Here is a 22,954-nt window from a genome sequence, read left to right as displayed (position 1 = left end):
GGGACCACCAGAAGGGTCTCGGGGGTCCACCGGGTGGAGCCACCTATCCCGGAGGGCCCCATGGGCTGAAGTGGGAGGGAACCAGCCCCTGATGGGCTGGTGCACCCCCCTTGGGCCTCCCCCTGCGCCTAGGGTTGGAAACCCTAGGGTTGGGGGGCGCCCCACTTGGCTTGGGGGCAAGCCACCCCCCTTGGCCGCCGCCCCCCATCTAGATGGGATCTAGAGGGGCCGGTGCCCCCCTTGGACCCCTATATAAAGAGGGGGGAGGGAGGGCTGCGCACCCTAGCCCCTGGCGCCTTCCTCTCCCTCCCGTGACACCTCTCCCTCTCGCTGAGCTTGGCGAAGCCCTGCCGAGATCACCGTTGCTTCCACCACCACGACGTCGTGCTGCTGGATCTCCATCAACCTCTCCTTCCCCCTTGCTGGATCAAGAAGGAGGAGACGTCTTCCCAACCGTACGTGTGTTGAACACGGAGGTGCCGTCCGTTCGGCGCTAGGTCATCGGTGATTTGGATCACGACGAATACGACTCCATCAACCCCGTTCTCTTGAACGCTTCCGCTCGCGATCTACAAGGGTATGTAGATGCACTCCCCTTTCCCTCATTGCTAGATAACTCCATAGATTGATCTTGGTGATGCGTAGAAAATTTTAAATTCTGCTACGTTTCCCAACAGATTCCTCCTACTTGGGGCGCCCCTAGGGCTGCTCCTCCCTCCCACCCACCTATATATATGAGGAGGGGAGGCGCCTAGCACAACACAACATCTACTGTTAGCCGTGTGCGGCGCCTCCCTTCACAGTTTACGCTTTCGGTCATATCTTCGTAGTGCTTAGGCGAAGCCTTGCAGAGATCACTTCACCATCATCGTCACCACACCGTCGTACTGACAGAACTCATCTACTTCCTCGACATCTTGCTGGATCAAGAGGACAAGGGACGTCACCAGAGCTGAACGTGCGCAGAACTCGGAGGTGTCGTACGTTCGGTGCTTGATCGGTCGGAGCTAGAAGAAGTTTGACTACATCAACTGCGTTATCCTACGCTTCCGCTTACAGTCTACGAGGATACGTAGACACACCCTCCCTTTTCATTGCTATGCATCTCCTAGATAGATCTTGCGTGAGCATAGGATTTTTTTTGAAATTGCATGCTACGTTTCCCAACACTCCGTGCTGGCACGCAGAGTCGGTGAAAACTCCTCCTATGGTGGTTCTTGGCGTTGCCGTCCACACTCTCTGGGACCGTCGGCATCCACGGCGGCCGGCTCCTTCGCCAACAAGGAGCTCGTCATCTTCTCCGGTGACGAGGAGTATCAGACACCGCAGCAGTAGCCGCCCCGACTCATCAAGGAGGCCGCTCTGATGGACAAAGATTTTGTCCGTCAGATCGAGATAATAATGGAGTGCTCGCTCTGTCACATGGGCCCGTCTCCACCATCGTCGGTGCACGTCAAGCAGGAGCCACTATCCCCGTCGCGCCACATCGTGACGCGTGGGACGACATCCCTGCTTCGGCCTGTCAAGGATGATCCGGCCTCGTCCCAGCACAACCACGGTGTCCAGACCGGACACCGTGTCAAGGACAAGCCACTGACGCCCCGCACCACCACGACATCCAGATCAGACGCTAGGTCAAGGAGGAGTCGGCGTCTCCGCAGCGCAGCCGGTACGGCCGCATGGATGCGCCCTCGTCGCTGCCGCACCGCCACCGCCTCGCCGTTATGGAAGAGCTGCCGCCGTGATCAAAAGGCGCTGGGCCGCCTCCTCCACTACCTTGAAGGAGGTGGTTACGGCAGTGCCTCGGGCTCGAGGGCCGTCGTATCTGAGGCGGAGCGCGCCGCGAGGCAGCAAGCGAGGTACGACTAGTGCAATGCCGGCCGCCGCTCCGCGTTCGCCAAGAGCGATGTGACGTCGGGCTGGGTCACAACGATCCTGACCTTGCCTCCGCATGGGCACTCAACTGCTCCGTGATCATCGCAGAAACGGGCGTCAGGCGCCCCCCCGACGACGAGCTCGTCATGATCGACGAGGAGTGGTCGCTTAGCGATTGCTCCGCCAACGCCAGCCGCGGCAAGGTCGCGACCAGGGCTCCAAAGGGAACGTTTGCAGTGACCGCGGTGGCACTCCGCACATCATAGTAGGAGGCGGAGCGGCTCCTCCGCGAGCGGTAGGCAGCCGCGGCCCTCCGACGCCATTCTGTCGACCATGACAAAGACGGCACCAACGACGACGGTGCAGTAGGGCAGGGACCGCACATACAAGGTGGCCGTGCGGTATAGGGTTTAGATTTTTTTCGTAGTTTTTTTTGTTGTTAAGCGGTCAAAAATCGACCTTCTATGTAAATTATATCCGAACTTGAATGAATTTTGCCGTGTTCGAACGAATTTCGTTTGGTTAGTTCGCATTAATGTTGAAATGTATACGGACAACGTTGAATGACCGTTTTACACATTCATGTTCGTGGACTAGTGGGAGAAAATTTGCGGGTCGCCCAAATGCCGTAACAACTGTCGCTGCTTCTATACCGACACGCCGGCCGGAAAATTCTACGTCACAAACCAACCGCGTTGTTTCCTTTTGAACAGGGCGGACAGGGGCCCTCATCCTCCTCCTCTCGTCTCCCACCGCGAATTTCTCCTCCTCTTTTATGCTCACAAAACAAAAACAAAAAAACAATTTCTTCCATCTTCGTCTTCCTCCTGCCGCCTACGGGATCCAAGGAGCGGAGGGAGGGGATTCTCCCCGCGAACTCAATAAAAGAAACCCAATCTCGCGTCGCTCGAGGCCAGAGTTGTTTACCGCTCCTCCATCTCATCAAAGGGATAAATAAAGAACACCATTGCCCAAAAGCCGCAGGCGTTAGGTGGTGGTGGTGGTGGTGCGTGCCAGTCAAAGAAGAGGTCTGGGAAGGAAGAAGAATCAACATCCATCCATCCATCCGCCCACCAACCTACTCTTCCTCCTCGTCCTCCTCCTCCTGCCGTCCTTAATCCCCTCCCATTCTCGCCACGCCGACGAGAGGGGCGAAAGGGGGAGCCTTGCTTGATTTGATTCCCGTGCGATCCTCGGTTGATTGTTCGGGGCAAAGATGTGCCCGCTGAGGGTGATACTCATCTTCCTCTCCGCCACCATCGCCGGCTTCTTCCTCCTCCGGGGCCTCAACGCCGAGCCGGACCTGTTCCAGGACGACGACGCCGCCGCCGTCGCGGCGAACGACGAGGACGACGAGGGGTCGCCGGGGTCTCCCAGGGACCCCGCGCCGCTCCATTCCAAGGTATTGCTCTTGCCTTTTCCAATATCAGCGCACATTTGCGCAATCGTTGTTGCAAATTCTTGGCCGTGCGTGTTGTTATTTAGAATGATTATCTAGATCTTTGTAGCGTACAACTACAAGCCGCGAGATTATTCCCGTGTATTGTGCGGCTAATGAAGTTCTGATTTTCGTGCCCAAATTAACGAGGACCTGCTTCCGTTTTTGACTCCCAAATGCGTGCACGGCACGAGGTAAAAAAGGGGAAACATGTAGACGCGCAATGGGGATTCATATTGAGTTGGTGTCGACACATTATTCCTGGTTGAGAATTGCTGACGTCTTGATGCTCCCAGACTAACTGTCAGGGGCTTAGCACATCGTTCAGAGACGCCATAGATAAGCTAGCCTCACTATTGTTTACATACAGGAGTACCTGCCTTGTTGACAGTGGTGACTTGTGTGATGATTTCATAGATTGATAGCTGCTGGCCATGAATGTGTGCTAATTTTGCCTAAATGGAGAAAGCAGTAAGAGGATGGGTACCCTTTCGGTAATTAACCAAGATTATCTAGGCCTTTATAACATACAGCTACAAGCAACAAGATTATGCCGCCTAATGAATTGCTGATTTTCCTATCCAAATTAACCCATGACATGCTTCTGTTTTTGATCCCCAAATGCATGCACTGCAACGGGGATTCATAATGATCTAGTGTCGACACATTGTTCCTGGTTGAGACTTGCTGACTTCTTGATGCCCCCGGACTAACTGTTAGTGGCTTAGCGCATCCTTCAGAGACGCCATAGATAAGTTAGCATCACTGTCGGTTACCTACAGGAGTACCTGCCTTGTTGACAGTGGTGACTTGTGACCTCATAGATTGATACCTGCTAGCCATGAATGTGTGCTGATTCTGCTAAACGGAGAAAACAGTAAGTGGATGGATACCCTTTTGGTAATTAACCAAGCTTTGGAAACTTTGAAATTTTCACCAGTCCGAGACCACAGCATTTGAAGGTTAAGGCCGCACTAAGATCTTCTGTTTCTCTTGCATCAACCGGTCTAAAATATCTGTGATGTAGCATCCAAACTCATACTCCCTCTTTCCCGAATTACTTGTCACGGAAATGGATAGAAATGGATGGACGGAGGGAGTACTAGATACACCTATCTGGAACTATATGCTATAGCCTACAAATTTGTGCAAATTCTGACAGTCCTGTTCATAGTGGTGGATACCTATTTGTCATTGCACTGAAGAGTCCTCATTTGAATTTTTCATCGTCTGGACAAGGTTGTAGCCACACCCAAATGCTCTGTTGCTCTCATAACGTGGTATAAAATTAGTGTGTGAATGTTTACTCTCTTCGGATGTATTCCCTCCATATCAAAATATAAGACATTTTTTGATTAAATCTAGGCCAAAAAAAGTTTTAAATTTTGATACAGAGGGAGTAGCATCCAAAACCTATAGTACTCCCTCCGTCCCAAATTAATTGTCTTAGATTTGTCTAGATACGGATGTATCTAGACACGTTTTAGTGTTAGATACATCCGTATCTAGACAAATCTAAGACAAGTAATTTGGGATGGAGGAATTTGAACTAAAACCACGACACTAATTTTGGGACAGAGGAAGTATATGTTTATCTTGAACTATATGCAGAAATATTATGTGAAGTTAAGTATTCGAACAGTTGATGTATGCATATTAACTTTGCTAACGTGTATTGGGTTACCATTGATGGAGGGTTGGTAAGTTTCATTACTTAAGAAGAAGATTAGGCAACAGTTTTCCAGTGTACAAATTTGCAAGAAATGTGCTTACTGCTTTCGTAATGAGAACCTAAGACTGAAGGGCTACTTGAACCCAAATGTAGGTTGCATCTGCCGCGAAGACAGGATTCTGGACGATGGTGGACATGGCAAGCGGGCGGTACCTTTGGAGGACCCTTGTTGCATCACCGGCAAAATCTGACTCCGAGAAGGCCCGGTGACGAACCTTCATCACCCGTTTGATACTCGTGTAATTGGAGCGCCCGAATGGGGATAATTTGCACTGTATCTGTTTTGGTTGCATCTTGTGTGTAATGCGGCGGCAGTTGTAACATGGGGGTTATATGTTTGGACTAAATGTGCCAAATTGTTTACGTATGAACCTTGTGTCGTATATGCTGGGAGCCTGGTGTATGGATTTGGAACTGAATTTGCATGTTTTTATTATTTAATCATTGTTTCCACTTCGTTGATGTCCAGATGCGCCGATACAAGTATAGCCCTTTGGTGGTGTATGGGATCTAGCAATTTGGTGTAATGGAAGATGATTCTGTAACTTCTTTTGGTGATGCAAAATTAGCTTTTCTTTTGAGTTGTCTTGTTGGTTGCTGTGGTACATGGGATGCCACCTTGTGAATCGAGAGCTGTTGCAAACCTTGTGAGCCGAGAGTAGTTGCTTTTCTGAAGTGTATGCTTGCCATAGTAATATCTTACATACCATTGCTGAATAAATGTATCATCTGGCTAACGACGTCTGCATCGCTGCCTGACTGTCTCTGAAATGCATAGACCATACATGTTGCTTGTCTTAATAAAGTTGTCGAATACAGTAGTATTACTTGCAATAGCTGAGGCCTTGTTTGGTACTAGGGTTTTTGAAGGGATTGGTGGGGATAATCCTCACAGGGATTGGGTGAAACCGTAACCTTCACCTAATCCCTTCAAATTCCCATTTATCCGCAATCCACTAGGTAGGGGTGATGTATTGGGTATTGAGAAAAATGCACTAGAGTTTGGGGATTTGTGGGGAAATATGAGGATGAAACATGTCAAATACACTAGAACCAAACGGTGTTTTGGGATATGTGGGGATTTTGGGGTTAGACATGCCAAGGACATGGAAGGAATACAGGAGGTCCGGGATTCTTCTTCTTCCTCTTCTTATTCGATGTCCTTGGCATGTCTAATTGAAGGAGCTGTGTGTTTTTGTCATGCAAATTGGATCGACCAGTATCCTCTGAGGAAGGTTTGCGTGAAGCCAAGCGGCTCAAAGGTTGAAGTGGATTTCGACATGGATACAGAAAGTGATACCGATTACGATCGAGAGGCTCCTGCATCCTTGAGACTGACAAAGCAGATGCTATCAGCTGATGTGGCTGATTATGCCAACGGGGTATTGGTGGCAACTTGGTCCATCTGAATCATGTTGATGCAGCGATGACCATCAATATCACATCTAGTTTTTGGTGCCATGGATTTGTCTCACTTGCGAACCGGCTGGGAGTCTTGTTTCAAGCGAGTACTGTGGTGAGATGATGGAAAATGAGGGTAGGCCTATAGATTTCGCAATGAGCACAAACGATTATGCAGTTTCGTTTTTATCCTGGAGGGCTGACAGGCAGCAAGAGTATTTAACAGATGCCTAGCGATAAGGGAAATGCTTTTAGTGCCTGAAGAAATGGTTTACCGATTTGATGCTCTAATGCATCTTGCTCCAATCTATCCGGAGGAAGATGTTCTGAAAATTCTTACAGTGTATGCAGATTTGGTGTGTGGTTTATTGTGCAAATGTTCGTTGTTGTGTGATGATGGGCGTGCTTCCAAAAAGGGTAAAATTATACTACTCCCTCCGATCCAAATTAATTGACGCAGCTCTAGCACAAAGTTGTACTAGAGCTGCGCCAATTAATTGGATCAAAGTGAGTACTTGAATTTGCAAAGAAGAAATCCATACCTGTGAAATATGTAGAGACGAGCGAACAAGGAACAATATATTGAATCCGCTGGGTGAAAGAAGAGAGAGGCTGTTTTTAGTGCATTTATATTATAGCATGCCCCAACTTATGTGCTACATAATGTGGCCAAACTCTGTTTTCAGTGCATTTTGTTTCCCACTACCGCTTCTTCTTTTTGTTGCGAGAGTTTTCCACTATTGGTGTTGCTATTTACAGCGTCAGCCAATGTAAGGGATTTGCAGCACATGTTGCTATGTTGTGATCTTCTGCAGAGTTCAAGCAGGGTTCAAGCGCATCGAGTGGATAAGCAAAGAACGGTGCACTTCTCCAAGTTTATGCATAAGCAGTACGCTTACCTGGACATGATAGAGCTACATGCTCCAAGTCTTGCAACGAATGACTCAATAGCACCTATTCAACTTTTGAGTTACACAGAAAGATATCACAGGGGTTTTCACGATGCTTTGGACTATGTCGTCAATGTGCTTCCAAAGTTCCAATTGCTCTTACTCGTGTGCATACACTATTTCTAGATTGGGGTCTTGAAACTTCCATTTGTTCGAGAAATAATCGAGCTATGCTCCAAGTTGGCAGTTTTGCCAAATGACTATCAATATTTGTAAATCACTAAAAAATGATGTTGTGAGATGGAAGCTGCGGGTGGATAGTCAACTGAAAGCCAACATATACTCCCTCTGATCCATATTAATTGGCGTTGCTTTAGTACAGGTTTAGTACAAAGTTATACTAAAGCAGCTTCAATTAATTTGGATCGGAGGTAGTATCGATTATTCCATCAAGTAGGAGTAATATAATGGCCAGCACAATTTGTAACGATGGTAGGCCAATAATTACGGTACTTAAAATGGCCTGTCGACCTTTAGTACAGGTTTAGTACAAAGTTCAAACACTAGCTTAAACCCATATATTCAAATGTTCCAACCCTTGTTCCTCACACAGCAAAGCATGGATTCATCCTGTCGACCTCTTTATCCCCCTTTCACGTAATCCTTTATCGTATAAGCACCATCACGATGCGTTTTTCTGTGCAATAGTAGATAATGCATCCAATTAGCTATAACTTCTTGCTTCCTAAGCCAAAGAAAAACAAACTATTACACACAAACAAGGTATAAATTGCTGATTAATCGCACCTTTCCGATAACAAAACCAATACACACATAACATAGTAAACACATAAGCAGTCAGCATATATATAACATAATATTGGAGGAAAGCAAAATGTGACAAACATGGTCTCGTGCACAATTACTTAAAGAGTGAACGTCTGGATTAGAATTAAGTAGATAATTCCAACTGGACAAAAACCCGACTATGTAGTTCAACAAAGATGTCGGTACTACATAGTGAATACTAGAAACAAACAGCAGCAAGACAAGCAACCCAACGTTTTAGTGAAATGATGATATATTCCGAGAGAAAGGATGTGTAGAATATACCCTCTCAAATGTGGAAATGTGGAAGTTTATGGTGCAATACAGAATCTCCTTTTACCAAGAGCTTCACAAGTTCCCTGCAAATTGGACAAACAGAATGTCTTTTTAGCAAACAATCTGGAGCAAAACAAACATAATTGATTATACAGCTCAGAAGTTTGCCTTGCTTATCACGCCATGTTTTTCGGCGGCCTCTATCTTTTTTGACGAAACCTCATCAGAGGGCGGGGAGCTCCCGCATTTGCATATAGAAGAAGAGAGTTGGTCCGGTTAATAAGGGAAACTGGACCCAAAAACCATACATGCATCGGTTAATTAAGGGAAACCAGCGAAGACCACACACACCGGACTAGCACTCAAGGGACGTCGTCCGAGCCAGATACAAGGCGGCCTCTATCTTCATCTTGAGAAAATGCATATAAAGCCGAGTACGTCTTGGGAACTGAGAGGGGAAAAAGAGAGAAGAAAGATAAACTTTAATGCTAAGAGACCCTAATCACTTGAAAATGGTAACTGTGAGACTTCACAAAATCAAACTTGGTTACCAGCTTATTGAGCTCCTCACAGATCATCTTTTTGTAAGCACCATTCTTAACGCTTTCCTTCGAAGGCAACTGTGTGATGTGATATCATGCAGAAAAAAAGATGGAATTAGTGTATTTGCAAATCACAAATGCACTAGTACAATATAAAGACAAGGAGAAAATTTTAAAAATAGATAGATTGCACAGTTATGTATTGAATTTCAGATTGTGCGTTCAAGCTAACTTGTGATACAACATTTGATGTTAGCAGGCTTGCTTCGCTAAATTATAGAGTTATTTCTCAGAATGGAAGCTCAAGTTTCACCAAAAAATACATTTTTGGCCCCTCACAAGGTTGAAAGTGGACAGACATAGCCCTAACTTTAAATTTGGCTTTTTTGACAAATGCAGAAGTAGTTGTGAGCTAAGAAGACGGGGACGCGGGATACGGCATTTTCAAAAAACTGCCATTCGGGGATATGGCGGGGTATATAAGTATTTAGAAAAATAAACATACAATAAATATTTAATGAGAATTTAGAAATAAAAAGCCATTGAATGCTGGTGCTGGTGCGAATTGAATGAAATTCCTATGATATGGTCTAAAAAGCTTGACAAACAAATCAAGCGATTCCTCTGTGTGTCATAGTGCCAGAAATTTGAGTGAAAGATTCTAAAGCTCAGTAAATTTGTCACAGGCATGAAGATCATGGAAGAATTCCTGCACAGAAGGAATTGGGATTTTTTTTTGACAGTTTTGCTGTGTGGTAATTCACACATCTCTATGAGCCACTCAAAAGCTAGTCAACCTCCAGCGCAAAGGGGTGAGTACTAGGATACCAAGGGGTTTTCAAATGATCAGGTTAACTTATAACCACTTTGCATCTGACCAATGGGAGCTTTGACTACATTGTATCAAACTACTCATTTCAGCAGAAAACAGAATATCCTTATGCAGCTTCTCCCTCCAAACAGAATGCTTTTTCCCTTTTTAATCAGAGCAAGCCTAGGTTTTGCCATATCACTAACTTCGCTGAACATATATTTCATTTACAGCATCCATGTTATACTCTAAATGAAATGGCACTATTAGTGTCAAGATCAATAACACTGTAGGCCCCTATTTCCAGAGTAGTAAGGGGGTGAGGCAAGGAGATTCCATATCTCCCTTTCTCTTTAATCTAGCGGCTGAATGCCTTTCGAAAATGATTTTCAATGCCCAGAAAAATAATTTGTTTAAAGGGCTGGCAGCAGACCTCATTCCAAATGGAGTTGCTGTCTTGCAGTACGCAGATGATACTGTTCTTTGCATTGAGAATGATATAGATAAAGCTGTTAATCTCAAACTTCTGCTAACTTGTTTGAACTTATGTCTGGCTTGAAAATCAATTTTCTTAAAAGTGAAGTGCTGTGTGTGTGTGTCAAATAGGGCATTTTCCTATGAAATATCTGGGCGTACCGGTTAGCTAGCTTCCTTGAGAAATTCTGACTGGGAGTATATAGCAGCTCGATATCTTAAATGTTGTGATTCATGGATTGGTAATTCTGCCTCGTCTGGTGGGAGATTAACTTTGTTGAATTCATCCCTCTCGAGCATTGCTTATTATTATATGTCAATGTTCCTACTTTCTAAGACATTTATCGAGAGACTCGATAAATATCGTCGTAAGTTTTTCTGGTGTGGAGGGAGAGGTAAAAAGCGTTATTATCTGGTTAAATGGACCAGGGTGTGCCGATCTAAGAATAAGGGTGGGCTGGGGGTGAAAGATCTTCACAAACAGAATATCTCACTATTAGCAAAATGGTGGTGGAAGTTAGATACAGGAGAGGGGCTGTGGCAAGATGTGGTAAGGGCAAAATACCTTAAGAACAATTCACTAGCTGCTGTGAAAGCGAAATTTCATGATTCCCCTGTATGGAAAGCACTACTTAAAGTAAAAGAGATGTATATGGCTGGAAGGAAGGTGATTGTCAATAATGGCAATGTTGCCAGGTTGTGGCATGATCCCATTGGCACTCACCAGCCTTTGGGTGTCACTTATCCGACCCTGTTCAGTATCGCTAATTATCAGGACGATACTATTGCTCAATTTATCAAACCGTGCTAGTGGAGATATATTCAGACGCAGACTGAATGCAGACCTGAGCTGTCAGTTTAGTGAGGTTAAGAAAATTATTGATGGAATTGACGCCTCGGCTGGTCCAGATAAGATTGTGTGGGGTGCTGGGCCCAACGGCAAATATACCACTAAATCCATGTATTCTTACCTGGAGAAAGATCTTACTGGTTGTGACTGTAGATAGATTTGGAGGGCTAGATTACGTACCAAAATCCAGATTTTCCTTTGGCAACTCTTCCAGGATGCCGTTCTGACTAGGGATGGCCGGCAATCCCAGGTGTTCTTTCTGTGTTTGCAGAGAAACCTATTTACATCTGTTCTTTCTTTGCCCAGTGGCAAGGGTTGCCTGGCGCACGGTTGGGGCGATGTTTGGGACTGATTTATGTCCCAATAATCTATGTCAATTTTATTCTTGGTGCTATGCTTTTCTTCCCCAAGGGGAATGGTGCTTCACTATGGGGCTGGCGGCTATATGTTGGGCCATTTGGAATCGTAGAAACCAGGCTACCTTTGAATTCAAGAAAATGCCGTCTCCTTTCGAGATTGTCTTCAACGCTTGTATGCACTTATCTTATTGGGCAGGTCTCCTGAAGGGCGAAAGGCGAGTGGAGCTGGAGCGTGGTGCGATGATTCTGAAGGAGAATGCTAAAGGGATGATGAGAATCTGTGCGACTGCACATGCGGGCGATGCCGTGGAGTGATCAGCTGCTGGGATGCTAAGTCACTTTTGGAAAACCTTTTGGAGATGCATGGGTCGAGACGCCAAGACTTTGGAGAGCGTTTTTGTGGAGCTTTGTTTCTTATATTCTGCATAGCTATGATGCTTTGGTGCGGGATTGTAATGTGATCAGAACTTTAGTTTGGTTAGCGGCGTGTTGATGGTGCGTTTTCGCCTCGTAGTGGGCGTTTTGATTGCGAGCGCTCACAGCGGGTTTCCCTGAAGTGCTTGATCTCGCTTTTTCCCTTTCCCTTGTTTGAACTCGGAACTGGCTGTATTTCCGTTATATTTTAATGAAAAGAGGATTAGCCCGGGTCAAAAAAAAATGTTATACTCTAAATTTTGTGAATAACTCAAATGGTTTGACAACTCTCAAAAAATAGGGATGGCACCAAAGGAATCGTTTCCGGAGTGCACAGACAACGAATCAGTGGCATCCATAATTCTAATCTCAGTAAAACTTGCTTGACAAATGGTTATTAGCCCCTCACTAATTGAAAAAAAGATAAACCAATAATTACATGAAAAATTTAGATGCTACCTTGTCATGAGATACCTCAACGAGATGGTCAAGCTGAAAAACAATTAACTCAGGCGTTAAGCAATGCTGTGTGCAAAAAAATAAAAAAATAAAAATCAAAGCGGGCTGATTATACGAGTGAATATTTTACCGTTTCTTCTACCATATCTTTATAGTCATCCACATCTAGGCGGGCGAACTCGATAAGATCATAGAAAAGCTGAACTTGTCCCTCCTGGATAACATCTTCACGCTTCTTGTTTTTCAAAACAGTTTCCTGCACTATGTGATAATACAGCTGTTTTCTCTGCCACATCTTCTCTCCACGGAGCATCAGTTCTAAACACTGATCGACGGCTATCTTAATTTGGAAAAGGAGCATTTTTCTGAAACCACTCCTTGCAAGGGCAATAGCCCTAGCGAACACCATATCTCTGGTTTCTCTATATCTTGTTAACTCCACCAGTTTGTCCAAAAAAATTATGTACTCAATATCACCTTCTAAGGTGGTAGGTTTAAAGTAGTCGATGCGTGGAGAGGGATCCTGTCGATAAAGCAAAGACAAACATGCATGGCCAAGGCTTGAATTGCGGTGCACTTCACAAAACTATTACATGCAGCAAATTTTGTACTGTGGGAGATATGTACCTTGTGGAAGAAGTGTGCATAGGAAGTCGCAGAGAGGCCATCATTGCTCATGGCATTGTAGCAGTATGATTTGGTGAGATTGGGGTCATTAAGAAGCTCGTCCTGCCTGGCCTCGCTCTTGAAGAGGGTCTCTTCTTTAGTGTAAGACTCCTTTGCACGGTGCATCTCCAAACGAACGCGAAAAACATCATCCTTGGTGCACAGTGGCTTCACCAAATCCATTGTCTCCCCAACAATCGTAGCCGAAGTAGATGCCATGTAATTTTGTTCCTTGGCTGATAAGAATTTGGCCAACACTCTATTGTAACTTAATCCATGGTATTCATCCGCCTTCATCTCCTCCTTGTCTTCTTGCCAACGATATTCCGAGGGGATATCCCGGACCTCGGCATGACCATACATGAATGTTTGGACTGTATGAAAACTTGGATCCAGGATTTCCTTCTCCATCTATGATCAACGGAAGGGAAATTAAAAAAATTATTAACACAAAACAGCACAAAAAATCATTGCTCGGGTTTATACTCTAGAGAATAAATAGTGAAATCATGATTAGAAAAAAGCACAAATGACTACATTGAACATTTACTACAAAGTTCAGATTTAGATTCTACCAAAATTTGTTAAGTTGTAGAAATTGTGGCGTCGAGAGTCTGCTTAACTAACTCCAGAGCCGGCCTATAGAGACGACCAACTCCTGTCAAGCACCACATTAACCCCAAGTGAACAATCAATTCATGTTCAGATGGATCGCATAATGGACAGACAGGTTGTACCTCGCTGTGCTGTCTGGAACGACAAGGACGAACAGCCGCGTCTCGATCGGCGACGCCGCAGTCAATGTGGTAGACGGTGCAGGTGCAGGTGCGGCGGGGCTCGATCTCGTTTCAGTCCAAGGAACCAATTTGGAGCGCCAACACAAAGTTGTGGCGCCCGGCGGCAAACCCAGATTAATCTGCAGTATCGGTGAGGAGGGTCAGGTACTGATTTGGGTGGTGGAGTCTATTTTTGAGAAGAAGGAAACCGGCGACTTGGGACCTAAATGGCGTGGCCCATTTTATTAAGGATGGGCCTCTAATGGGTTGCATAACTATACCGTAAATAAATATTCCTGGCCCAAAAGTACCGTCGCGTCAGACACCAAGGTGCCGCCACATTTTGCTCAAAAGAAAGAAAAAGAAAAACCAAGGTGCTGCCACATCATCACATAATAATCCTTTCTTCCCCTAAAAAAATCACATAATAATCCTTTCTTCCCCTAAAAAAGATCACATAATAACCCAGCATGGCGCCCTGTCACCATGTTCTTTGGCATAATTGTCTTTGTCACAAATCTATTTCTCCCTCCGTCCCACAATATAAGATCATTTTTGAAGCTATCAAATAGCTTGAAAAATGACCTTATATTGTTATATTGTGAGACGGAGGGAGTAACTGTTAGTACAAGCCAATGATTCAGACTCAGCCTGCCACTAACATAGCATACATTAATTTTGTAAAATAAAATACTAGAGGTAAGATGATCTGAACTCTAAAGTCGCCGCTCTAACAACCTCATCGTCATTCAGAACGGTGTAAAATGCTCCATGAACCGATAATCTGTACTTGTCCCCAACAAAAATATATGCCTCGTGCGCCACCAAACCACATTGATTTTGTGATGACACAAAACAAGCGCTGATCCTTCGCTTAATTTCTCATGACAATAGTTGCTGCTTCTGAACAGAGACTGTTGAACTAACTGGAAGGGCCATTAACCTTTCAGCCCACATAGGACAGCTACAAGCAACTGACTTCACCGGATCTATATATGAAGATTCTCAAAAAAAGAAAAGATCTATATATACATATATGAAATACCAGTTCATCCTCAAACTCAAGCCAAACCAACAGCATGTGAAAGGCTCACTGCTTATTAATGTATCCTATAGTTTAGGATATCTGAACCACCCAGTTGACTACCAGCACACTGCAGCAGGCACATCAAGGATCATGGTTAACCCAATATGAACGGCAGCACAGATGCATGTGAGTCCGTCGGACATTGTATCTTCTACACATGGGGGAAGAAGGTTCAGATAAGATGGCACTGAATTCCTGTGTTATTCTTTTGCCCTCCTAACTAACTTGATTGACCAGCTGATCATCAGCTCAGACCCACCGGCCCTGGATCAGATCTTATGTTCAAAGTATAATGATAATAGAATAGGAACAGACAGTCGAGGCATCGAGCCGCATTAAAGAATTGAGATAAACACATAGCCAGTTAAGCATACACCATTGATCAATCAACATAAGCTGCCAACTGAGCTGTGGAGTCCTGGAAGGTTTAATCATCCTCTTCCTGGACCCCCTGAGATCCAGAAATTTTGATCTGCCATGGTGATGGTCAAGCTCGCTGTGGCTGGATGGTTCGTGTCTGTCTGCCTTTCCAAGCTCGCCGACCCTGTGATACAGTATGCAAAGGACCGGTACAAGGACCAGAAGAATTTCGTGACCAACACCGAAAAGCTCAAGTGGCGCCTTGAGCAGATTTCAGAAGCAATCAGCCGGGCCAGGGAAAGGGAAGTTGATGATTCCAAATTGCAATCGTGGATCCAGAGACTCAGAGATGCGGTTTTCACAGCAGAAGATGTTCTTGATTCCATCAAGTATGCAATGTTGAAGCACCAGGTAACGACTGAACACAAGCATATATTTTCTCCTAGAAAAGATGCTTCTGATTCCATTTCCCAAGACAAAAATGACGCTGATAATTTGACGAAAGTCATTAAAAAGCTTGACAACGTTTCTGCGGAGATGAGAAGCTTGTGGTTCTTGCGTGGGCAAGATGCTACACAAGGATTGGTGCCTGATCAAGCTCCTGACTGGCGGGAGACCACTGCATCCGACACACAACCAAAGCTGGTTGGTCGGCAGAAAGAAGCAAATGATCTCATGACCTTATTACTTGAGCTTGAACAATGTAAGGAGAAAATCTCACATATTTCTGTTGTCGGAATGGGTGGTGTTGGGAAGACAGCTCTCGTCCGGGAAGCTTACAATGATAACAGAACAGACTGTTTTGGGGTGAAGGCCTGGATCTGTGTATCACATAGAGCCAGCATCACAAGGGTGTTGATTGATGCAACCAATGCTGCTTCTAAAAAATTACTGCTTTATCGCCATCCTGCGCCCGACAAGGGCACTATCAAGAGTATGCTGGCAGATGTTTTGAAAGATAAGAGATTTCTCATAGTCCTGGATGACATATGGGATTGGGATTTGTCAAGAAACATACTGGATGCGTTCAATATGCCATTTAGCCAAGCACGTGAAGGAAGCAAAGTCATAGTCACTACTCGAGACCCGAGCATAGGAGAAGGAATGAGTACAGAAGGGCTAATTCATGTTCACGGCTTAGAGTTCAAACATTATTGGCCACTGTTCAAAGAACTTGCATTTCATAACAAAGACCCGGAAGATTATCCAGAACTCTTATCCATAGGCAAAAACATAGCCAAAAGGCTAAATGGCTTGCCACAGGCAGCGGAGACATTTTGTCAGGCGTTACGGTCAGACTTCAAGGAGACCCACTGGAGGGGTATTTCGAAAAGGAAAATGTGTCAAATGGGAGCAGAGAAGTGTGGCATCATGGCCACACTGAGATTAAGCCATGAACAGCTGCCAAGAGACCTCAAGGAATGTTTTGTTTCTTGTTCTCTCTTCCCAAAAGGGTATGCCTTTCAAAAAGAAGAAGTTATCCGTGTATGGATGGCTCTTGGATATCTTGATGGCCCTGGAGCTGGAGTGCAAAGAATGAAAGATATAGGGAAAAGTATTTTTACTCAGTTGCTGAAGAGATCCTTCTTCAAGGAAAATAATGAGGCACCAGGAACATACATCATACCTGAACCATTGGATGAACTTGCTGAATTCTTATCTTCTGGTGAGTACTTCCGGATCGAAAAAAGAAGCGAATTTGATGATGGACCAATAGATATCCCAGAGAGGGCCGGCCATGTTTACCTTGATATCAATGATCTGGCAAGGGCCTCTAGAAGACTGCGTCAAATTACTAATCTGCGCAGTCTTGTGGTAGTCGGTCAGATATCCTCTGGCTCAAAGAAGTTGGACTTGATTCAGACCAAGACCCTTCAAAAACTTCTTACAAGGATGAAGTGCCTGCGCGTGCTGATGGTCTCCGAACCTCTCCTAGCAGATCTTCCCGAACTGAAGCACCTCCGTTACCTTGAGATCCATGTTGAGGACAATGATGGAAATGCGTCTCTTCCAGAATCTATATGCAAGTTATATCAGCTGCAGACATTGATCGCAAGGTTCTGTGGCAACAAGTTGTCAATACCGGAGAATTTCAACCAATTAATCAGCCTGCAGTTCCTGGAAACAGAACCGGAAGCAGTATGCACAATTGCTGATATTGGGAGGTTGACTTCCCTGCAAGAAATCAATACCATTGAGGTTGGCAATAATGATAAATTTGGCATTAGTCAACTGGAAAATATGGACCAGGTCCATGGTAATCTTTGCATCAAAGGTCTTGAGATAGTAGAGAACAAGAATGAGGCTTTGAAAGCAAAGCTATGCAAAAAGGAGTATATCGGAACATTAGATCTGTGCTGGAACATTGGGAGCAAGGAGAGAACTAAGTCCATGATGACTGCACACTATGAAGTGCTGGAAGGACTTCAGCCACATTGCAATCTTAGCAAGCTCATAATAAATGGCTACACAGGCATCAAACCCCCAAACTGGCTGAAGGGGGCCCAGGCCCAGGAGCTAAATCTGAAGTGCATCGAGCTCTCGAATTGCAGTGGCTGGGAGGACCTTCCACCTTTTGGCATTCTACCATACCTCAAGGTCTTGTATATAAGGCAGATGAGATCTCTGCGGCGAATCGAGAAAGAGATATATGGCCAAGACATCCCATCTGGATTTCCACAGCTGCATGAGCTCTTGCTTGAAGACCTCTGTAATTTAGAGGAATGGTCCTTGCCAAGCAGAGACACCCAGGTATTTCCCAAGCTTCGCAGGCTGTCCATAACCAATTGTGACAACCTGAAGGAACCCGAAGACCTTCCATATTTATTAAAGAAATTGGAATCTTTGGCCATCAAGAACTGTCCCAACATCGATAAAGAGTATATCCGTCCCTCTATGACTAGGCCTGTCTATTGTCAAAAACCTGCATCCCAGAAACGGAAAGTTGCTGACAAATCCATGGTGAAGAAACTTGTTTTGTCTCATTTTTCCTTTATGGTGTGTAAAAAAAATATTTCCATGTTTTGTTCCTGACATTTGTCAACAATCTGATTGCAGAGAAATATTCGCCAGAAAAGGGCAGATGTCAAGACAGATGAAAAGCTTTAAATGTTGCCTCATGATGTTGGACTGCCTTCCTTGCCATCGACAATGGAAGAGCATCATTGGAATACATCCCTGCACCAGGAACCAATTTATCAGTGTATTTTTCTATTGTGCCTTTTCGAACCAAGTACTTGTTTGCTCTACAGTTTCGAGCAAGTTCTAATAAATTTATGTATTGAACTACCGGATGTTATATCATAACCATTATGTTCCATGATCCCACGTTTCATTTAACAGACAATCGCGTTTTATCCTGCTAGCTTCAGTTTCGTCTACAATCTGCAATTAATTTTCAAGTGATTTCAATTAATCTCCTGTTGATGGTTCCTGTCGAGTAAACCATGCTTATTGATTATGGTCAACATGCATAGTAGTTACATCTCAGGCAAGTGAGGAAGATCATTGAATAAATTATGAAAAATAATAAGCAAAAATATTATACCACATGAACGATTTGGTGAACTAAACCATGCTCAATGATTCTATAATAAGGTGACGGCAGTTCCTCTATGAAATACTCTTAACTGTATGGACCAGATAATTCATGGTATGGAGGAGAACTAAAACAAGGTTTAACATAATTATAGAAGTGCCATAGTAGACAGGGTGAAGACGTCCTTGTTCTCGCGGTAAAATGTACGGCGGCCGCCCCCAACTTACATAACATATCCACCTGCATAAACGAGTTTTACCATATTTGCTGGTTAGACAAGGCAGAAGGAAACAACTTAACGTGAGTGCAAAACAAAGATCTTGCAAAGCTGCCACTGACATGGCTTTTCCAGCAACGCGGAAATTGGGCATGCGCAGGTGGCACTGGCGGCGCACACTCATAAACGGGCAAATCATCGAACAGGTCGTGTGCACACACAAATACCAGCAGATTACAACCCCCGCACGCACTCCAGCGCCGTGGGATCACTCACTCATATAGAGTGGAGTAAATTATGCGGTCCTGTGACAGATCCCTACTGGTGCGAGGTGAAATTGGTGGGTAAGAATTGGAACAGCCCCCACGAGATGAGTGTGACGAACTAGCGCGCGCGGCTATACAATGGTGAACTGATAATGGGTCAGGAAGTAGGAGACGGGAAAGCAGTGGCCGGGGGAGGAAATGCTTACGGGTTGGATTGGATGGAGAATGCTCCTTGCCCCGGAGATTTCTTGATTCAGTGGGTTTATTAGGTGCACACTTCTCGCCCACAATAATTCTTTCTTTTTTCAATAATGGGCACTCTCGCCCACTGTAGGTGCTATGGTGAACCCTTCGGAAGTACTACTAAGCCCTGTTTGATAAACACCCGGACAGAGAAATAAGAGTTTGCACAAAAATGTTTATAACGGGATTAGACATAGAAAGTAGATTTTTACTTCCATTCTTTTATTTGACATATGATGGAAATTAGCATGGGATAAAACTCTGCTTCCGAATTAATAGGATACCCCTAGAAAGAAATAGATGAGAATTGGCTTCCTCAACTCCCATTCTTCTTCCCACTTAAACTTTCATTTTCTCTAATCAAACAGTGGACTTTTAGGGCCCGTTCGGAAGTCTGCTGGCTTCCCAAAGTGACCAGCTTCTCGGGGAGGCAGCGCTAGCCAACTTCTTGGCGGAGCCAGCGATGCGTTCGGCACTTCGGCAGCGCGCGGCTGCTCTCTAGCTCCCGTCTACATGGGTCGGCAGCCCAGGAAGCAAGCATAAAGCCCAGTTATGTGGTTTCTCGTACGGGAGAGAACGTATCGATGAGAGAAACATATCGATTGAACCGGTATGCTGCCCCAGAGTTCACTTGGCGGTGGCATATCTGGTAATTACGTCCAACTCCGCCTCCTTCCATTTTTGAAGCTAGGTTCGACCCGCTTGTCTTTTTTGCACTACGAGGGCAGTTCGCTCCGCGAAGCTGGCTTCCAGGAGCTGCCGCGTTCGGGACGACTCCACGTGCTGACCAAAGAAGCTGGGAGTAGGAAAAGATCCGAACGGGGCCTTAATCTCCTCACCCCTTAATTCTCATTTCCCGTCTCTAATTCCCCTAAACCAAACATGTTGTTTTTGGCTCAGCTCGCGAGTCATGGCAAGATGAGCCAAGCCCAAGCCAAATTTTCATCATTTTTATTTGGCGAGTCGAGTCAGGCTTGACTCATCTTTTCCCAAGCCTTACTGAGCTGAGCCGGCTCTTACCATGTGTGTCACATTGTATATGCATTTATACTTTTTTTTTGCAAAGTATGGTATGCATTTATATTTGTACGACTGTGATTTGCATTCTCAACTGGTACATAAGAAAATGGTGATGTAGTTGCATAAGTTTGTTTTTACTTCTCTTATAAATGGAGCCAATGCCAATAATGTTGGGGAACGCAGTAATTTCAAAAAAAATCCTACGCACACCCAAAATCATGGTGATGCATAATAACGAGAGGGGAGAATATTATCTACATACCCTCGTAGACTGTAAGCGGAAGCATTATGACAACGCGGTTGATGTTTGTCGCACGTCTTCACGATCGACCGATCTAGCACCGAAGGTACGGCACCTCCGCGATCTGCACACGTTCGGTTCGGTGACGTCTCGCGAACTCACGATCCAGTAGAGCTTCGAGGGACAGCTTCGTCAGCACGACGACGTGATGACGATGATGATATTGCTACCGGAACAGGGCTTCGCCTAAGCACCGCTACGATATTACCGAGGTGGATTATGGTGAAGGGGGGCACCGCACACGGCTAAAAGATCAATGATCAACTTGTGTGTCTATGGGGTGCCCCCCTCCCCCGTATATAAAGGAGTGGAGGAGGAGCGGGGCCGGCCCTCTCTATGGCGCGCCCTAGGGGAGTCCTACTCCCACCGGGAGTAGGATTCCCCCCTTCCATGTAGTAGGAGTAGGAGAGAAGGAAGGGGAGGAGAGGAGAAAGGAAAGGGGGAGGGCCCTCCCAATTCGGATTGGGCTAGGGGGGCGCGCCTCCCACCTTTTTCTTTCCTCTCCTCTTTTCCACTAAGGTCCATATACTCCCCGGGGGGTTCCGGTAACCCCCCGTTACTCCGAAAAATGCCGAACTCATCCAGAACCATTCCGATGTCCAAATATAGGCTTCCAATATATCGATCTTTATGTCCCGAATATTTCGAGACTCCTCGTTATGTCCCTGATCAAATCCGGGATTCCGAACTACCTTCGGTACATCAAAACACATAAACTCGTAATACCGATCGTCGCCGAATGTTAAGCGTGTGGACCCTACGGGTTCGAGAACTATGTAGACATGACCGAGACATGTCTCCAGTCAGTAACCAATAGTGGAACCTGGATGCTCATATTGGTTCCTACATATTCTACGAAAATTTTTATCGGTCAAACCGCATAACGATATACGTTGTTCCCTTTGTCATCGGTATGTTACTTGCCCGAGATTCGATCATCGGTATCTCAATACCTAGTTCAATCTCGTTACCGGCAAGTATCTTTACTCGTTCTGTAATGCTACACCCCGTAACTAACTCATTAGCTACATTGCTTGCAAGGCTTATAGTGATGTGCATTACCGAGAGGGCCCAGAGATACCTCTCCGACAATCGGAGTGACAAATCCTAATCTTGATCCATGCCAACTCAACAAACACCATTGGAGACACTTGTAGAGCACCTTTATAATCACCCAGTTATGTTGTGACGTTTGGTAGCACACAAAGTGTTCCTCCGGTATTCAGGAGTTGCATGATCTCATAGTCATAGGAACATGTATAGTTATGGAGAAAGCAATGGCAACAAACTAAACGATCATTGTGCTAAGCTAACGGATGGGTCAAGTCAATCACATCATTCTCCAATGATGTGATCCCTTTAATCAAATGACAACTTATGTCTATGGTTAGGAAACATAACCATCATTGATTCAACGAGCTAGTCAAGTAGAGGCAAACTAGTGACACTCTGTTTGTCTATGTATTCACACATGTACTAAGTTTCTGGTCAATACAATTCTAGCATGAATAATAAACATTTATCATGATATAAAGAAATATAAATAACAACTTTATTATTGCCTCCAGGGCATATTTCCTTCAGTCTCCCACTTGCACTAGAGTCAATAATCTAGATTACATTGTAATGATTCTAACACCCATGGAGTCTTGGTGATGATCATGTTTTGCTCGTGAGAGAGGCTTAGTCAACGGGTCTGAAACATTCAGATCCGTATGTGATACGTCTCCGTCGTATCTACTTTTCCAAACACTTTTGCCCTTGTTTTGGACTCTAACTTGCATGATTTGAATGGAACTAACCCGGATTGACGTTGTTTTCAGCAGAATTGCCATGGTGTTATTTTTGTGCAGAAATAAAAGTTCTCGGAATGACCTGAAAATCAACGGAGAATTATTTTGGAATATATAATAAATACTGAAGGAAGATCCACGTCAGGGCGCCTCCACCTGTCTACGAGGGCGGGGGGCGCGCCTGCCCCTCCTGGGCGCGCGCCCCTGCCTCGTGGGCCCCCTGACGCTCCACCGACCTCAACCTTGACTCCATATAGTCACTTTCGAGGAGAAAAAAACAGAGAGAAGGATTCATCGCGTTTTACGATACGGAGCCGCCGCCAAGCCCTAAACTCTCT

General features: G+C 45.1%; 3 protein-coding genes and 1 long non-coding RNA gene across 5 annotated transcripts; 2 read left to right on the top strand and 2 right to left on the bottom strand.

The window, feature by feature from the left end:
* The first annotated feature begins 2,616 nt into the window (after positions 1-2,616).
* On the top strand, positions 2,617-5,507 carry LOC119286289. Its single transcript, XM_037565663.1, has 2 exons — positions 2,617-3,277; positions 5,139-5,507. The coding sequence occupies exons 1-2, from the start codon at positions 3,092-3,094 to the stop codon at positions 5,253-5,255; spliced, it is 303 nt and encodes a 100-aa protein (XP_037421560.1). The 5' UTR covers positions 2,617-3,091; the 3' UTR covers positions 5,256-5,507.
* Positions 5,508-7,816: 2,309 nt separating this feature from the next.
* LOC119286288 lies at positions 7,817-8,525 on the bottom strand. Of its 2 annotated transcripts, none has more exons than XR_005140353.1 (2): positions 8,450-8,525; positions 7,817-8,081 (listed from the first exon to the last, which is right to left on the bottom strand). It is a non-coding gene; the product is annotated as an uncharacterized LOC119286288 (long non-coding RNA). The 2 variants fall into 2 exon arrangements; XR_005140352.1 differs by having other exon boundaries at positions 7,817-8,033.
* An 85-nt stretch (positions 8,526-8,610) lies between these two features.
* On the bottom strand, positions 8,611-17,164 carry LOC119286286. Its single transcript, XM_037565661.1, has 6 exons — positions 13,753-17,164; positions 12,977-13,426; positions 12,480-12,872; positions 12,350-12,382; positions 8,992-9,060; positions 8,611-8,888 (listed from the first exon to the last, which is right to left on the bottom strand). The coding sequence occupies exons 2-6, from the start codon at positions 13,424-13,426 to the stop codon at positions 8,796-8,798; spliced, it is 1,038 nt and encodes a 345-aa protein (XP_037421558.1). The 5' UTR covers positions 13,753-17,164; the 3' UTR covers positions 8,611-8,795.
* LOC119286287 (putative disease resistance protein RGA1) lies at positions 15,356-18,288 on the top strand. Its single transcript, XM_037565662.1, has 2 exons — positions 15,356-16,904; positions 17,058-18,288. The coding sequence occupies exons 1-2, from the start codon at positions 15,356-15,358 to the stop codon at positions 18,269-18,271; spliced, it is 2,763 nt and encodes a 920-aa protein (XP_037421559.1). The 3' UTR covers positions 18,272-18,288.
* Positions 18,289-22,954: the final 4,666 nt, after the last annotated feature.

This window comes from Triticum dicoccoides, chromosome 4A, assembly GCF_002162155.2.
Source record: "Triticum dicoccoides isolate Atlit2015 ecotype Zavitan chromosome 4A, WEW_v2.0, whole genome shotgun sequence".
NCBI classification, from domain to species: Eukaryota; Viridiplantae; Streptophyta; class Magnoliopsida; order Poales; family Poaceae; genus Triticum; species Triticum dicoccoides.
Note: the sequence above shows the minus strand (reverse complement) of the source record. Positions and strands in the feature narration are given on the sequence as shown.

Bases quoted from the DNA above. Each gene is read 5' to 3' on its own strand.
- LOC119286289 (XM_037565663.1), top strand. From the start codon at position 3,092: ATGTGCCCGCTGAGGGTGATACTCATCTTCCTCTCCGCCACCATCGCC. The intron at 3,278-5,138 runs GTATTGCTCTTG...ACCCAAATGTAG, and splicing joins CCGCGCCGCTCCATTCCAAG to GTTGCATCTGCCGCGAAGAC.
- LOC119286286 (XM_037565661.1), bottom strand. From the start codon at position 13,426: ATGGAGAAGGAAATCCTGGATCCAAGTTTTCATACAGTCCAAACATTC. The intron at 12,873-12,976 runs GTACATATCTCC...CTTTATCGACAG, and splicing joins ATGCACACTTCTTCCACAAG to GATCCCTCTCCACGCATCGA. The intron at 9,061-12,349 runs GTAGCATCTAAA...CACATCACACAG, and splicing joins TTGAGGTATCTCATGACAAG to TTGCCTTCGAAGGAAAGCGT.
- LOC119286287 (XM_037565662.1), top strand. From the start codon at position 15,356: ATGGTGATGGTCAAGCTCGCTGTGGCTGGATGGTTCGTGTCTGTCTGC. The intron at 16,905-17,057 runs GTGAGTACTTCC...GTCTTGTGGTAG, and splicing joins TGCTGAATTCTTATCTTCTG to TCGGTCAGATATCCTCTGGC.